This window comes from Halichoerus grypus, chromosome 9, assembly GCF_964656455.1.
Source record: "Halichoerus grypus chromosome 9, mHalGry1.hap1.1, whole genome shotgun sequence".
Lineage (NCBI taxonomy): Eukaryota > Metazoa > Chordata > Mammalia > Carnivora > Phocidae > Halichoerus > Halichoerus grypus.
The window spans coordinates 96,786,117-96,802,180 of NC_135720.1; the positions used below are offsets into that span (position 1 = coordinate 96,786,117).

The window sequence follows — 16,064 nt, forward strand, 5'->3', positions numbered from 1 at the left end:
TCTTGCCCAGATGGAATCTTCTCCCGTCTGCCACCTTTTTCCATCCAGTTCCACTCTTCTCCCCACTGAGATTCCAGCTTCACAGAAAGCATTTTTATGGAACTGCGAAAAGAAGTTCAGAAAACTGGCACTTCATTTATAAAGTGAATTCACGGGATTCTGTCTTTCCTTTTGATTTTCAAATTAGACCTAGCACACAAGTTACTTTGGGAATTAAAAGTTTCATAACCTTGTCCGTAGCATATTCTTTGAAAAGGATTTGTTCTTGTTCTTTTATGAAAAAGCACTGTATAAAAGCATTTTGAGTAGAGATTAATCAATGTCTGTTTTTCTTAATAGGTTTTAAAATGGAAAATTTTGATGCATCACTTAGTACCTATTTCAAGGCATTGCTAGGCCCCCGAGGTAAGGTGGTTTTGGTTTTGCTCCCCTCCCCTTATAGACACTTATAAATATTGCATGAAGAGATTCCAGAAGACATTAGCGTCTTCTATGATAAGACTAGCACTTTGTCCTGGATAACAAGGGGCTTGGAGAAGTCCTGTGACAATGGTCTTGAGGTGGTGCAGTGTCCCTGGCTATCGGCACAGAGATACAACTGCTGTGACCCTCTGCTGGCTGTAGCTGGGGTTCAGATTATGCTGGAAAGCTTGCAGCCTGAGAATGCTGCACCTTTCACCTGGTGGTATGTTTTCCTCAGTTGTTGCGAGTCTGCAGCTCAGACCAGTTTCCAAAATGCACTGCTGGAGTAGTTTAAAACTTTTCCCCTCTTACAGTTTTAACGGCTTGTTAATGGCCTTTCGTGTTGTGTCACATCAATGGGTAAATATATACACCTGACCTCACTTTTTTATACTTCATCATTTGTTTCCTTGTAGGAAGTAAATCAGCTCCATATTGCTCTCTTTGAATATCGTCTGTAATGTCTCCCGATGTATCTATAAAAAAGGAACTTTATAGGTTCACAGAGTCATTAAAAAATTGCAAGAAGCTTTTAGGCAGATGAAAAGATTTTCAGTTTCACTTATGATTTTTAAAGTACAAAAGAAAATAGCAAAAGGAATTCATCTCTTAGTGTGGTAGAAATGAAATGTGTTTGAGAACAGTGATGATGTGGGGAAAGAGTAGTTGGTATGACCTCTTTGGAGAGTAATTGTGTCTTCCATTGAAATCAAAAAGCACATGCCCTTTGATTCGGCTGTTTGACTCCTGAGGCTTTATCCTAGAGCTTATCTTGATCATTTATGCAAAGATAGGAATAAGGGTGTTCCCTACAGCATTGCTTGTCAAGACTGGGAATAATTTAGGTGCCCATCAAGAGGCGAAAGGTTAAGTAAATTAACGTACAGCCAAATGAGAAAAACAAGTTAGATCATCTTGTATTTACTTGTGTTGAGATGATGCCTTATTTCAACCTTATGGGACAAAAGAATCCAATTTTGAATGGCTGAAACAATAATGATCAGTTTACATTGCCAAGATTGAGCAACCCCTGAGTTATTTCAGGGACCAAGGACACTTGTTCTTGTCATTTTCTACTTTGTATTCTCAGTATATCAGCAGTTCTGTCCTCAGAAAAGTCCCTCCACCTTTCATGACTGCAGAAGCTCCAGACATCACCTGCGGAAGAGGAGGAAAAAAATCTGTTCATTTGCATGGATTTAAGAACAAGGAAACTCTTCCCCAGCGCCTTTTGCCCCACTGTCATTTCCTCAGAGCTCCACGGCCACAGTTGTTTCATTAAGTGAAAGGAAATGGGAGGTTTCTGTGTGTGCAGTTACTGTGTTTGTGATCTATGTGTGCACACAAACGTATGTAACCGCCTAATGTTAGTTGCTAAATGGGAACTTGTTTTCTCACAGTTGATAGCCAGGGCCCAGAGTTGAGAACACAAGGCATTAAGAACCTCCCCCTTAAGTCCACTGGAGCCACCTTAGCATAAGTAGTGGGGAGAGGGTGGAGGGCATCTCCCTCTGAAGCCAGGGCAGGAGCACTACAGAGAAACACCAGGAGAATTTAGAATGTCTGCAAGAAAGGAGACGGACAACCTGTTCCCCAAGTGGATGGGTGCTTTTCCTGCAAGATCAAGAGAAAAAGCATTGGAGAAAGTAGCAGCGTGGCCCAGTCGGGAGGTTGAAGAGGGGACAGAGCCTGTCCCTGCTCGCTCCTGCCTCTCTGAAGATGGCGGAGGCAAAACCTGCATGCGCCTCTGAGCTCCAGAGTAGGTGACCTTGGACGGTAGAGAAGATTGAGGAGCGATAGGTTTTGGGGGTTCATCAAAGCAGCATGCTGAGGGGAACATGCTGCAGAGGTGGCTTCCTGGGAGTCGGCCACAGGATGAAGTTGACTTGCAGGGGACAGGTTAACACCTAGGGGGGTTGGCTGCCAGGGCGTTTACCCCCATCCAAGGAGAGGCTGGCAGGTTGCTCCCAGCAGCTACTTGGAGCTAATTCTCCTCATCCCTGCAGGGGAAAGAGGATGGGAGCACAGGGGAGAGCTCTCCTCCCTCTGTAGCTCCCTTGAATCTGTGCAGGTCTACTCTCTCAAGCCGCTGCTGCTCCCGTGGTTCTTAAATAATCACTTCCCTGGTCATTACTACCTCACCCCTTCTTATTTGTCCCCTCGGACAATGTTGACCATTGCACTCAGAGCAGATGCCTCCTCTCTCATCAGTGACTGTCGTTAAGCTGGATGAATAGCCCATTTTCTCTGAGTCTGCACATGCCGGGCAGGCTGGCAGGCACTTGACATCAGGTGAGGACTCTGGAGTTCAAAAAGCCTGTCATTTCTGGAGTTTCATTATCCTGTGCAGCATTCAGCACATCTGGTCAGTAAATACAGTTAGTGGAAAATTTAGCTTTCTCTTTTCTTTAAGATTCTTTGGAAAATATATATATATATATTTATTTTTACTTAGCAAAAACCACGTATGATATACATGTTATTCAGAACATGTAACAAGGAGCTTCACCTTGTATGACAAGTATTGAAAACTCCTGCTTCCTCTTCCAGTTGGCCTTGTTGGCATTAGGAACTTAAGTATTAGATGACTGTTAAAAAATTATGGGGAGGGAAGATTTTTAGTGTTTGAAAAAAAAAAAGTTGTGGTTGTTTTTTTATCAGCCTTATTAATCACTAAATATTTTTCTTTTATTATTTTCCAGATACCAGAGTAAAAGGATGGTTTCTTCTGGACAATTATATACCTACTTTTATCTGCTCTGTCATATACTTACTAATTGTATGGCTGGGACCAAAATACATGAAGAATAGGCAGCCGTTCTCTTGCCGGGGAATTTTAGTGGTGTATAACCTTGGCCTCGCATTGCTGTCTCTCTATATGTTCTGTGAGGTAGGTCTGTCCCTTAAATGTGCTCTGATCACCGTCCTCAGTGGTGTTCCTAAATAAGGGCAGCTGCATTGCAGGGTGGGATGGGGGGACTGGGAGAGCAAATACATTAATCCATTTTGAGTATGTTTTAAAATTGATTTGCCAAAATGCCAGAGTTGTTTGTATAAATATGCCTTCTAGAATATCTAAAATAGAAGCCTTTGCTATTGGTTTGTGATGTTTCATATCATTTTCTAGAAATACTTTTATGCAAGCAGAACACAGGGTGGAAAATGAACAAAATGTGAAAAACAGATCTGTGAACATTTTATTATTAAGCATTTAATAAATGCAGGATCCTGGTTTGGAGGTGGGGGAGGAAGGAAGTGGGTAGCAGTTGTGTTTGGGTGTGTTTTCTGGCAAGCCTCTCACCTGATCTGATAACTGTAAATAGCTTTGAGATTTGACAAGTTCATTTTTAAAAGCTAAGAAGAGTGGATGGTGAGATCTGTGTTTAAGATCTGAATGGTCTGTAAGTTTGGGCCAAATTATTTTATCTGTATAACTGGGAGGTTGGAAACCATATTTGATGATCTCAAAAGCAAACGTTGTAGCTGAAATAAAAATGAAAGAAATGGAAATCAAAACTTACATCCTCCCTATTTTTTGCTGTTACATAATATAGGCTTTAAAGCTAAACAGGGGAGGAAAGCTGCCCTCCAAGGGTAAGCACAGTTTGTATATGTTTTTAGGGGAGGGACCACCTTTCAGGCTTACAGTACAAATGTCTCACAGCACTAAACTATTGTTAAATCTCTGGGTGGAGAATTAAGCCATGTATAAACATTTGCAAGCACTCCCATTTAGATTTGTAACCTTTTATTGTGGCTTTAATTCCCCAAGGAGTAGTAAAGAAGAAGATAAGGGGAGGAGGGGAGAAATCAAAATGAATCTTACAATTGGTGTTTAGAGGAAAGAATGAATTCTCCGTCAGCCTCAGGCCTCTCCATCCTGCCTCCCTGTCTGCGTGTGGTTGTGTGCAAGAGGGTGTCTGGGTGCTCACACCGGTGCAAAACACTCTGTTTGATGGTGGGAGGTATTGACTGCACCTGTGGGAGCTCAGTGGCTTGTTCTGCGTGTATGTTGCATAAGCCAGCTAAAGAGTTTATGATTAGAGTAGTAGATTTTTATGCTTGATACTCTGTGAAATGCTTACAACCCCTTTTTTCGCTTTTTTCTGTCCTATTCTAGAATGAAGGCAGTTTAATTAGCCTCCCAGATGGATATTGCAGGACTGGAGGCAGGGGCAGAGCACAGGAGTGACTCCTGGGCCCAGCACTGTGCACATCTCTGTGTTCAAGGGACAAACTGCAGCAAGGTGTCAGGTTTTTCAGAGTGAACGGTTTATTTTCCCATAATTGATAGATGCTACAGCCCTTTCCTGAAGAAAGCTTTTATAGGGGTGCCTGGGTGGCTCAGTCGTTAAGCGTCTGCCTTCGGCTCAGGTCATGATCCCAGGGTCCTGGGATTGAGCCCCACGTCGGGTTCCCTGCTCCGCAGAGAGCCTGCTTCTCCCTCTCCCTCCACCTGCCGCTCTGCCTACTCGTGCTCTCTCTCTATCTCTCTGTCAAATAAATAAATAAAATCTTAAAAAAAAAAAAAAGGAAAGAAAGCTTTTATAGAGTTTATTGTTATGCATAGCACTATTCTAGAGAAAAAATATTTAAATTATTAAGTCTTCTAGAACTTAAGGATCTGCCTTACAGGTTTCTCAAGCCCTGGAGATAGAGCTAGAACGTCAGAATTTAACCTCTCTCAAACAGGTCATTCTTGGGTAAAGAGGGGAAGAACAGTGCTGTATAAATTGCTGCTGTGTACATAGGACTGAATTGGGAGGGTTCCAGAAGCACTGTAGTAGGAAATACAGATTTTCCTCTGACAGCTTAGTGAGAACTAGAGGTGAGGTTGAGCCATCTGAGCACTGGATGAAGAGACTCAAGAAATATACAGTGGAGGAAAACATTTTTAACTGATGATTTAGAGTACATACAGCAGTAATTCCTTAAATTAAATCCACTTTCTAAAAATATGCCCAGATCAGGTGTTCCAGAGTTGAAAATAAGCCCTACTTGTTACGTGGTATTTACATTAGATTTTTGTGTGACTTTTTTTCCTGTATTTACGTAAACCCGTCAGTAATACCATTATAACCTATCCTTTGTCAAGCTTTTCATTTCATCTTAGCTCCTGTTTTTTTCTTTAAATTAGCATTTATATTCCATTGACGAGTAAAACCTAGGACGGCAATCATGGAGTTTTGTGACAGAACAAACTGAGGAGGTCATGGATCCCAGTTGGGCCTCTCATTTCAGCCAAATGTCCCAAGACCTGGAGCTGTTTGCCTTTGGTCACACAGTTGGCAGAGTCTTGATTATTAGTCTTTATTTACCCTTCTGCTTATCTACGTATTTGGGTCTGTAAGGAATTTAAAAAATAAATAGGTAGTCATGGATAAGGTGTGTTTATTTTATCCTGTGTGAATTCACAGCTGCCTTGGCAAGTTCTAGGCTAATACAAATAAAATTAACTGTCACTTAAAGGAGACAAAGAGAAGTCTTGAAAGAAGGGAGATAACAAGGAAGTGAAAGGGGGAGAGTCACTATAACTTTAAAATTACCAGAAGAAGGAAAATAAATAAATGACGGTTTGAAAACTGTGAAACAGAGTTTAAAATCTAGAAAAAGTTTAGACTTGTTCATAGTTATTACATTTGTAGCTGAAATAAAAATGAAAGAAATGGAAATCAAAACTTACATCCTCCCTGTTTTTTGCTGTTACATAATATAGGCTTTAAAGCTAAACAGGGGAGGAAAGCTGCCCTCCAAGGGTAAGCACAGTTTGTATACGTTTTTAGGTGAGGGACCACCTTTCAGGCTTACAGTACAAATGTCTCACAGCACTAAACTATTGTTAAATCTCTGGGTGGAGAATTAAGCCATGTATAAACATTTGCAAGCACTCCCATTTAGATTTGTAACCTTTTATTGTGGCTTTAATTCCCCAAGGAGAGACTTGGCATTACTTGTAGTTATCTCAAAAAAAACTTAGTGTTTATTTTCGGGAAAATGATTGTAGATCCCTGATTAGAAGTGTCTTTGAACAGTGGTGTGTTTTAGATTGAAAGTACAGGACTTTGGGACACCTGGGTGGCTCAGTCGTTAGGCGTCTGCCTTCGGCTCAGGTTATGATCCCAGGGTCCTGGGATCGAACCCCACATCGGGCTCCCTGCTCTGCGGGAAGCCTGCTTCTCCCTCTCCCACTGCCCCAGCTTGTGTTCCCTCTTCGCTGTGTCTCTCTCTGTCAAATAAATAAAAATGAAATCTTTAAAAAAAAAAAAAAAAGTACAGGACTTTATGGCAAGCCTTTTGGCTTTTACTTAGTAAATGAGGTGTTATCTAAAATCACAGTCAGGGGGACGCCTGGGTGGCTCAGTCGGTTAAGCGTCTGCCTTCGGCTCAGGTCATGATCCCAGGGTCCTGGGATCGAGGCCGGCATCAGGCTCCTTGCTCAAAAGGGTGTCTGCTTCTCCTTCTGCCTGCCGCTCCCCCTGCCTGTGCTCTCGCTCTCTCTGTCAAATAAATAAATGCAATCTTTAAAAAAAATAAAATCACAATCAATGGTGAAGGCTCAAATAAAATTTCAGTTAGTAGAAGAGAAACAGCTTTGGGGCGTCTGGATGGCTCAGTCATTAAGTGTCTGCCTTTGGCTCAGGTCATGATCCCAGGGTCCTGAGACTGACTCCCGCATCAGGCTCCCTGCTTGGCAGGGAGTCTGCTTCTCCCTCTCCTACTCCCCCTGCTCGTGTTCCCTCTTTTGCTGTGTTTCTCTCTGTCAAATAAATAAATTCTTTAAAAATAAAAATAAAAAAGATTTAAAAAATTTTTTAAAAAAAAGCTTAGTTTGTGTTAGTTACTCAGCATTGTAAATCTGTGCCCTTTGTAGCAAATGTAAAATTCTTGGGTGCCTTTCTACCCTCTGAGATGGAGGGCATATTTCGTCTTTATTGAAGCTCCCGTTTCCCCAAGCTACCTTAAGTCCCTGAGCTCCAGCTTGAGAATCCCCAACCACACAATGCCAGATGTGGCTTTTCCTCATGATGCGGTAGATGTCCAAGCTGGACTCGTTCCCACTGCTGCCCCCCCCCCCCCCAGCAAGCTGTCTGAGACACTTCTAACTCCTTTGTTAACATGTCAGACGTGGGAGTCCCACGCAGGCACCTGCTGTCTCCCGATGTGTAACCGTTTTGGTGTGTCTGCTCTCCTCCTGCTTCTGGCTTCTTGTGCCCCCCTCAGCTGAGAGGATCAAATTGCTTGGTTTGTTACAGTCCAAAAGGGAGCATCCCTGTTGATCGGCCTGGGTGTTGTGCACTGATCTCAGTGGTAGCTGCGGGGGAAGCAGGGTCAGTATTGTACAGGACACGAGGCTTTGAACTTTAAGAACTGCTGGCCCCTTTCCTCAGGAGGAGGCACTTTGAGCTGTCAGCCTGCGTGTTATGCATAGTTCTACTCAAACCCCCCGACACCAGTTTATTTCGTTCCTCTGGTCTCTACCCCCAAGAAACTCCCTCTTCTTTTAGACCTAAGGCCACCTCCGTTTGACAGTCTCCATCTCCTTCTTAAGGACTCTACACAAGAATCAATTCTCCTGTGAAGCCAGAAGCACAGAGAGTCAGGACCCAAGCTCTACGGAGCAGTGATGATTTCTTAAAAACAATGAAGCGTGGATCACTACATCAAAAACTAATGATGTATGGTGACTGACATAATAAAATAAAATTTAAAAAAGTTTTATTTATTGACAGAGAGAGACACAGTGAGAGCAGGAACACAAGCAGGGGGAGTGGGAGAGGGAGAAGCAGGCCTCCTGCAGAGCAGGGAGCCCGATGCGGGGCTTGATCCCAGGACCCTGAGATCATGACCCAAGACGAAGGCAGACGCTTAATGACTGAGCCACCCAGGCGCCCCTACGGAGCAGTGATTCTTTTTTTTTTTTTCTTTTTTAAAGATTTTATTTATTTATTTGAGAGAGAGAATGAGATAGAGAGAGCATGAGAGGGGGGAGGGTCAGAGGGAGAAGCAGACTCCCCGCTGAGCAGGGAGCCCGATGCAGGACTCGATCCCAGGACTCCAGGATCAAGACCTGAGCCGAAGGCAGTTGCTTAACCAACTGAGCCACCCAGGCGCCCCGGAGCAGTGATTCTTAAGCCTCTTTTGCCTTCCCACTATTCCCAAGGAACATGACACATTGCTTTCCACTCAGGTGTTCCGCTGGGTGTGGCCTCAGCATCCTGTCCCTTGCACACACATCACTGACATAGAAGACGGCTGTGATCTCAGTGTTTCTTCCCTCTGTTAATATGGCTCCACCACATGTATCGTGAGCACTAGGGTAGAAAAAAGCAAATGCCAAAAGAAAAAGAGAAAGCAAATGCCTGGCCCACGGTTTTACTTTGAACAAAATCACAGATTACAAATAAGATTGTTTTTTTGAGTACTTGTTTATGTTTATTACGTTGCAGTTAGAACTGTCTTTTGTGAATAGAGTGAGAGAACAGTCTCATTCAGAACATTTAAAATGCAATTTTAAAACCGTGATTGCTATTTGACTGGATAGATGGATCTGGATTGGCATAGATCCAAAACTCCCTCTTTCTTCCCCTTTGCATTTCTTATTTTAAATTGTAATTTCAGAACTACTTCAAAATATGGAAAGTAAAATCACATAAATGATATCTATGTACCTCACAAATAATGACCTTTTATTATTGGTCTGAATTATTTGTTTAAAAAAGAAAATACTAGGGGTGCCCAGGTGGTTCAATCTGTTAAACCCCCACATCAGGCCCCCTGCTCAGTGGGGAGTCTGCTTCTCCCTCTGCCTCTCTCCCCACGCTTTCTCTCTCTCTCATAAATAAATAAAATCTTTAAAAAAGGAAATATTATAAAAATGCGTGTGATGAGTACTGGGTGTTATATGCAACTGGTAAATTATTGAACACTAAATCAGAAATTAATGATGTACTATATGTTGGCTAATTGAATTTAATTGAAAAAAATATAAAAATGCATCTGAAGTACAGCCCCTTCCCAGATACAACTTTCTTCTGAAGTTCATGTGTTTCTTCTCTGGATATGTTTTTATACTTTCAAAACATGTGTATGTATACATGACAATATATAGTATATTCTGAGAAATTTTTTAAATTTATGTTAATGGTTTACTGTTTATACTCTTTCAATAGCTTTCTTTTAGTCAGTATTATATTTTGAGATGAATCCATGTTGAATCATAGAGATTTAGTTAATTTAATTTCTGTATTACTTCAGTGTTAGAATTTATTATACCATTTTATGCAGCTTTCTTTGCATGACGTACAGGTTTCCCGTTCATAGTGTTGTATGGAGTACTCTTGGTCTCCTTGTGCAAATGTGATTTCTCTTTTTTAAACTAGATATACATCTAGGACTCTAACGACTGAATCTCATAGTCTCTTGTCTTTTAGTGGGGAAATGTAACCCATTTTCATTTAGCATAGTGATTATTTTGGAATAATTTCTATCACCTTTTTTTGGTGTGTATGTGTGTTTTCTTCTTTTTTCGCTCCTCTTTTCTGTTGAATTTTTATATTTATTTTTTCATTTTACTGATTGAATAGTCATTCATTCTAATTCTGTATTATAGTGTTGACCGTAAGTTTTTAATATGCCTCCTCAACTTCATAAAGTCTACAGTGAATTCTTATTTCCACCCTCCTGAGTCACACAGGACCTTGGAAGTTTGAGTGCTGATCCCCCTTTCCTGTATGTCTCCATCATGTTCCGTCATCCCAGCGTTTGCTAACATCCTACACTGTCATCATCTTTATTCAGGCCTTGCTCTTTGCTGTGCTCACTCTTGATCTGTGAAATCCATTTTTCCCTTTGAGGCTCCGTTTCCTTCTCTTGGAGTAGTTCTTCGCTGTGAAGGCTCAACTCTTGAGCATCATTTTGTTGGTCTTTAAGCTTGAATAGTATTTAAGTGGGGCAAAGAATTCTAGATTATTTTTCTTCAGCACTTTGAAGATTCATTCCAGAGAAGTCCACTGCAGTCCTGTTTTTGTTCATTCGTAGGCAATCATTTTTGTTCCGGATAATTTTTAAGTTGCGTTTGAAAATAAAACAGTTGTGTGCCTGGGTAGCCATCTATTTTTATTGATCTCCTTCAGGACTTTCGAGCCTTTGGTCTAACAGACTTCATTAGTTCAGGAAAGTACTCGGCCATCCTCTGCTCAACTCTGGCCTCTCCTCCCCCCTCTACTATTAGACCCGTGTTAGACAGTCCCTGACTCCACATAGCCTCTCTTTCATATATGTGCCCCTTTATCTCTCTCCTCTGCATTCATCTGATTCACTCACACTTTCATTTGTGTCTCCTCTGCTGTTCCATCCATCTATTGAGTTTTTACTGTGAATGACTATATGTCATTTATTTCTGAAGGTTTACTTCTTTTCTTTTCTTTTTTTTCCTCATTACATAACATAGGAACATCATGGGGTTTTTTTGTGTTTTTTTTTTTCCCTTCTGTGATCTAGATATGACAGTTATCTCCAAACTTAACCATTTGCTTTCAGCCACATTATTCCTCTGGGAATAATTATTAAATCTACACTAAATCTCTTCTTTAAAAACAAAATGGTTTGTCTGGTGTCCTGGATAAGCATCCCGAGGTAGTATTGCTGGGTGGGGTCATCTCAGGTAAGGTGTCTTCCTCAAATAAAAGAAAGATTCTAAAAGGACTTAAATGTAAGCTAACGTCCTCCTTTCTGCATAATGTTTTGGGGAGGGGGCCTCACCGTATAGTTAGGCATCAGTGATGATGGACTTGGTATGTTTCATGTAGCATTTCTGTGTGTCTTTATAGTGGGGGAGTTGGTTCTGCTTTTGGTCAGTTTGCTGCATTGCCAGAACCAGACATCAGTACTTTTTTTCTTTGAGTCTTCTTTTGAAGATTTCTGATGCTGCTTTATTGGAAAGATGAAAGACATTTGCTGGCGTGGGTGTTTTGCTTGTGCCTTCTAACCCTCCTCTGTAACTGTGGGGTTAATACAGTTGAAGCATCTCCCCAGGCACCTGACAGTCTGTTCCTCCCTGGGCTCTGGCTTTGAAGGTCCTGATAGAACCACAGAGCAGTTGCTTTGGAAACATTATATTCTAAACTGTCTTGTTGTTTTTCTTTCCCTTCAGGCTTTCCTAAAATAGAAATGTTATTGTGGGGAAATAGGATTTGGAAAAACACTTAAAAGACCTGGTAGTTGAATATTGAATTTTATTAAAAAAAAAAAAAAAAATTATGTTTACCAAAGTACTTCCAAAAAAAAATATTTACTATTCTGCTTTTTCTCATTTAACAGAGGTATAGAGAAATTGAAACATCTGGTGAGATTAATACTTCTCAGAAAGGCCTGATCATTGCCTTAAAATACTTCTTGCTCTTCGTTCCCTTGCCACTGAAATTCCTTGCTCAGAAGGAAACTTTTGTCAGGGAGTGGAAGCACCCATTCAGTTATGTTCGTCTCAGTTTATCTGGCACTGCCCTGAGAGAATGCCTTATATTGGGCAAATGGAGAAAGGGTACAACCCAGACAGCCATCCCCGCACTCCTCACACCCAGCAGAAGAGGGAGGATTACCTTCCATTAGAGTGCAAGCTTCGGAGTTGGTCCAAAGCCAGGCCTGACTTCTCTAAACTGACTCTGCAAACCTTTGGTAACTGGGCCACTGGCAGCGGTTGTAACAAGGAACATGTCACCGGACAAATCCTCAAACAAAGCAGACTTAATCTGCAAAACAAGAATCAGTAGGTGGGCTGGAGAAGTCTCTTTAAATTATGCAAAGGATGCTCTGGCTGGGGCCTCAGTACACAATAGGAGCAACACCACTTCAGACCTAGTCATGGGCCTTCATTAGTGGGCAGCAGAAATAGCAAACATCTGGCTAAAATCATAGCAAAGACTTACATAGTGCCTCCTATGCCAGATACTGGGCTAACTCCTTTACTGTTTCTTGGACTGTCACTGCCCTTTCTGCTGAGGGAGAGTTCCCGGGTAGGCCAGGAATTCGGGTCTGTGCCTCAAACCATTGTACCGTACTATCTCGAGATGCTGAGTCTTGGCTTGAGGTTTTCCTCTCCTTAACCACTAACACCCCATGAACTGCAAAATGAGCATTTCTTGCTGGATGCATGGCAGCTACTTAGCAGAAGCCACTCCTCAGGAGGCCTGAGAGATGAGAGAATAGGACTGCCAGCATAAGAGGACAGGGTCTAGGGTTCAGGGGAAAATGCCAGACATCCCTGTTTCAGCTTGGGCTGAGGACAAGCTGGTCCTTTGTGCTTTGTTCTAAAGACTTCTCTAGTGTACAGAGCCTGTCCTTATGACTTAACTGAAAGTATCCCATTCAGCAGTAACCCAAGGATGTTCCTGGTCATAAGGAAAACAAAGCAAAACACTTTTGGAGGTTATGAGTGTGCAGTTATTTTAATGGGCATCCTTATGGTCTAGACATGAAAGATTTGAAATGCAAAGCCGCGTGCTTTGACCTGACCCTGTTCCATAATAGCACAGCCAAGAGCGGCTAGCTAAACCCTGGAAGAACTAGATACTTTCAGTTTTGGAGCAGCTGGTGGTTAATTTTAAACCAAACATCTGCTGAAGTAAAGATGCAGGTAAAAGTCTACTTTTCCTCAGATTGCTTCGTTGGTAGAGTACCCCCATTGTGCTCTTGAATTATTAAGGATTCAAAAACAAGCAAGGAAGGTCAGAGGAACATGGAACTCCTGTTTGAGATTGCAGTTAAACTGAGAGCCAGAATTCCTGGTTGCTGGTCCCAGTGGTTCCACCAAAAAGCTATGTGACTCTGGGGCATCTGTATCATTTCTCATCTCTGTTTCCTTATTAAAAACGTGGCTTGTACCAAGTCTAAAAAATACACACTTGAGCATCCACATAGAAACAATAAGGGCTGTGCAAATGTCAACCCCCACACACTTGGTGTTATGTGGAAATGTCCCTGGGTCCTCTTCTAGATATAGTTTGAATTCCAGTATAGAGTCTCTTCTCATCTTTTATTGGATGGATGTCTGCTTGGGGGTACTAACCACATAGCTCACCAGGCCCTTATCACTAAAAGCAGCCAGTCCTTTTCAAAAAGGGTTATTTTGTGGCTCTGACATCTTGAGATATTGGGGTGAAAAGCTAATAATGGCCACCCAAGATGACATTCTTCTGCTTATTCTTTAAATGCTAAATGACCTTGTTTCTTGAGATGCTTTGGTAGAATTCCAGAAAGTGCCCTGGAAATGGTTGTCATGCTAAAGGTTATACCACATTTGTGGCTAAATGTGGTGTTAGATGAGAAGTCACCTCTCACCATTAGAAATGATTCACTTCAGAGTCCTGGGAAAAGATGGCGGAGGAGTAGGGGACCCTATTCCAACCGGTCCCCAGAATTGAGCTGGATATCTACCAGAGCACTCTGAACACCCACGAAATTAGCCTGAGATGTAAGAAGATCTGGATCTCTACAAACAGAATATTGCAGGCGGTTGGTTTCAAGGTACAAAGCGGGGAGCTGTGATTCCACGGGCAGATATTGGACGATAAATGGCAGCGGGAGGGAGCCTGGCCATGGAGATCCTACACTGCCGGTGAGTGATAGCCTGCCATGCTGGGGACCGGGCACAGGCTCACAGACTGGTAGTGGCAGGGAAAGGACTTTAGGGCAGCCCCCCGGATGGAAACCCGGAGCAGCGGAGCCACGCGTGCGAACTGGGGGCAGCTGGCGGTTTTAGAAGCACAAAGGGCAGACACGTGCCCCAACCTGGAGGCAGGACTGGGAGCGCTGCTGAGGGGCGCACAGCCCAGGATGCTGCAGTTTGTAGCAGCACAGACAAAAACAGAGACAGTGTGGCCTGGAGAGCTCACTGAAGAACAGACTGTGATCTCTCTGCTCTGAGTCAGAGGGTTGGAAACGGTCTCTTCTGCTCTGACTCTCGGAAAAGATGCGGAAAGCCACCAGGGAAAGCTGCCAGAGAACAAAAGCCCCCAAAAACTGGTTTCCACTGAGGCCATCCCCCACCACAGGGGGCAGGGCAACTCTGCCCAAACAGGGTTTCCTGAGTAACAACACGGCAGGCCCCTCCCCCAGAAGATAGGCTGGGAAAACAAGAGGCCAGCAACCCTAAGGTCCCAAGAAAACAGGTGCATCTTGCTTGGGTGGTGGTCAGTAATTTGGACCTATGCTCCCTCAACCACCCCTCAACAGAATGACTGGGAGGAGGAACCCCCCAAAATAGGAAAGACTCAGAGATTATGACTTATGCCACAGATTTACAAATGGATTCAGATATAACAAAGATGTCGGAGATGGAATTCAGGCTAGCAATTGTGAAGACAGTAGCTAGAATGGAGAAATCGATTAATGGCAACATAGAGTCTCTAAGGGCAGAAATGAAAGCTGAATTGGCAGAACTTAAAAATGCTATCAGTGAGATCCAGTCTAATCTAGATAATGTAACAGCTAGGGTAAGCGAGGCAGAAGAACAAATTAGTGACCTGGAAGACGATTTAATAGATAAAAAGGGAAAAGAGGAGGCCAGGGAAAAACAATTCAGAATCCATGAAAATAGAATCAGAGAAATAAGTGACACCATGAAACGTTCCAATGTCAGAATTATTGGAATCCCTGAGTGGGTGGAGAGAGAGAGGACTAGAAGATATGTTGGAGCACATCGTAGCTGAGATTCCCCCAATCTGGGGAATGAAACAAACATTCGTGTCCCAGAGGCAGAGAGGACCCCTCCCAAGATCAAGGAAAACAGGCCAACACCCCGGCATATAATAGTAAAACTCGCAAATCTTAGAACCAAGGAAACCATCTTAAGGAGGTTAGGGGGAAGAGATTCCTTACATACAGAGGGAGGAACATCAGAATAACGTCAGACCTATCCACAGAGACCTGGCAAGCCAGAAAGGGCTGGCAAGACATATTCAGGGTACTAAATGAGAAGAACATGCATCCAAAAATACTTTATCCAGCAAGGCTTTCATTTAGAATGGATGGAGAGATGCAGAGCTTCCACGACCGGCAGAAACTGAAAGAATATGTGACCACTAAGCCGGCCCTGCAAGAAATATTAAGGGGGCTTCTATAAAAGGAGAAAGACCCCAAGACTGATAGACAACAGAAATTTATAGGGACAATCTATAAAACAAGGTCTTCACAGGCAACACGATGACAATTAATTCATATCTTTCAATAATCACTCTCACTGTGAATGGCCTAAATGCTCCCATAAAACGGCACAGGGTTGCAGATTGAATAAAAAGACAGGACCCATCTATATGCTGTCTATAAGAGACTCATTTTGAACCTAAAGATACATCTAGACTGAAAGTGAAGGGATGGAGATCCATCTTCCATGCCAGCGGGCCTCAAAAGAAAGCTGGGGTAACAATTCTTATATCAGACAAATTAGATTTTAAACTAAAGACTGTAGTTAGAGACACAGAAGGACACTATATCATTCTTAAAGGATCTATCCAACAAGAAGATCTAACAATTGTAAATATCTATGCCCCCAACATGGGAGCAGCCATCTACATAAGCCAACTGTTAACCAAAATAAAGAGTCATAT

At 42.5% G+C, this 16,064-nt stretch overlaps 1 protein-coding gene across 3 annotated transcripts in view; it reads left to right on the forward strand.

Moving 5' to 3' along the window:
• The window catches only part of ELOVL5 (ELOVL fatty acid elongase 5), an 84,286-nt gene that overhangs the window by 50,179 nt on the left and 18,043 nt on the right, over positions 1-16,064 (forward strand). For 2 of the 3 annotated variants that reach the window (XM_078055233.1, XM_078055232.1), the window contains 2 exons: positions 340-405; positions 3,165-3,352. In XM_078055233.1, the coding sequence (XP_077911359.1) occupies positions 348-405; positions 3,165-3,352 (246 nt within the window). In that variant the 5' untranslated portion in view covers positions 340-347. The remainder of the gene's footprint in view (positions 1-339; positions 406-3,164; positions 3,353-16,064) is intronic. The other variant, XM_078055234.1, reaches the window with a different exon arrangement.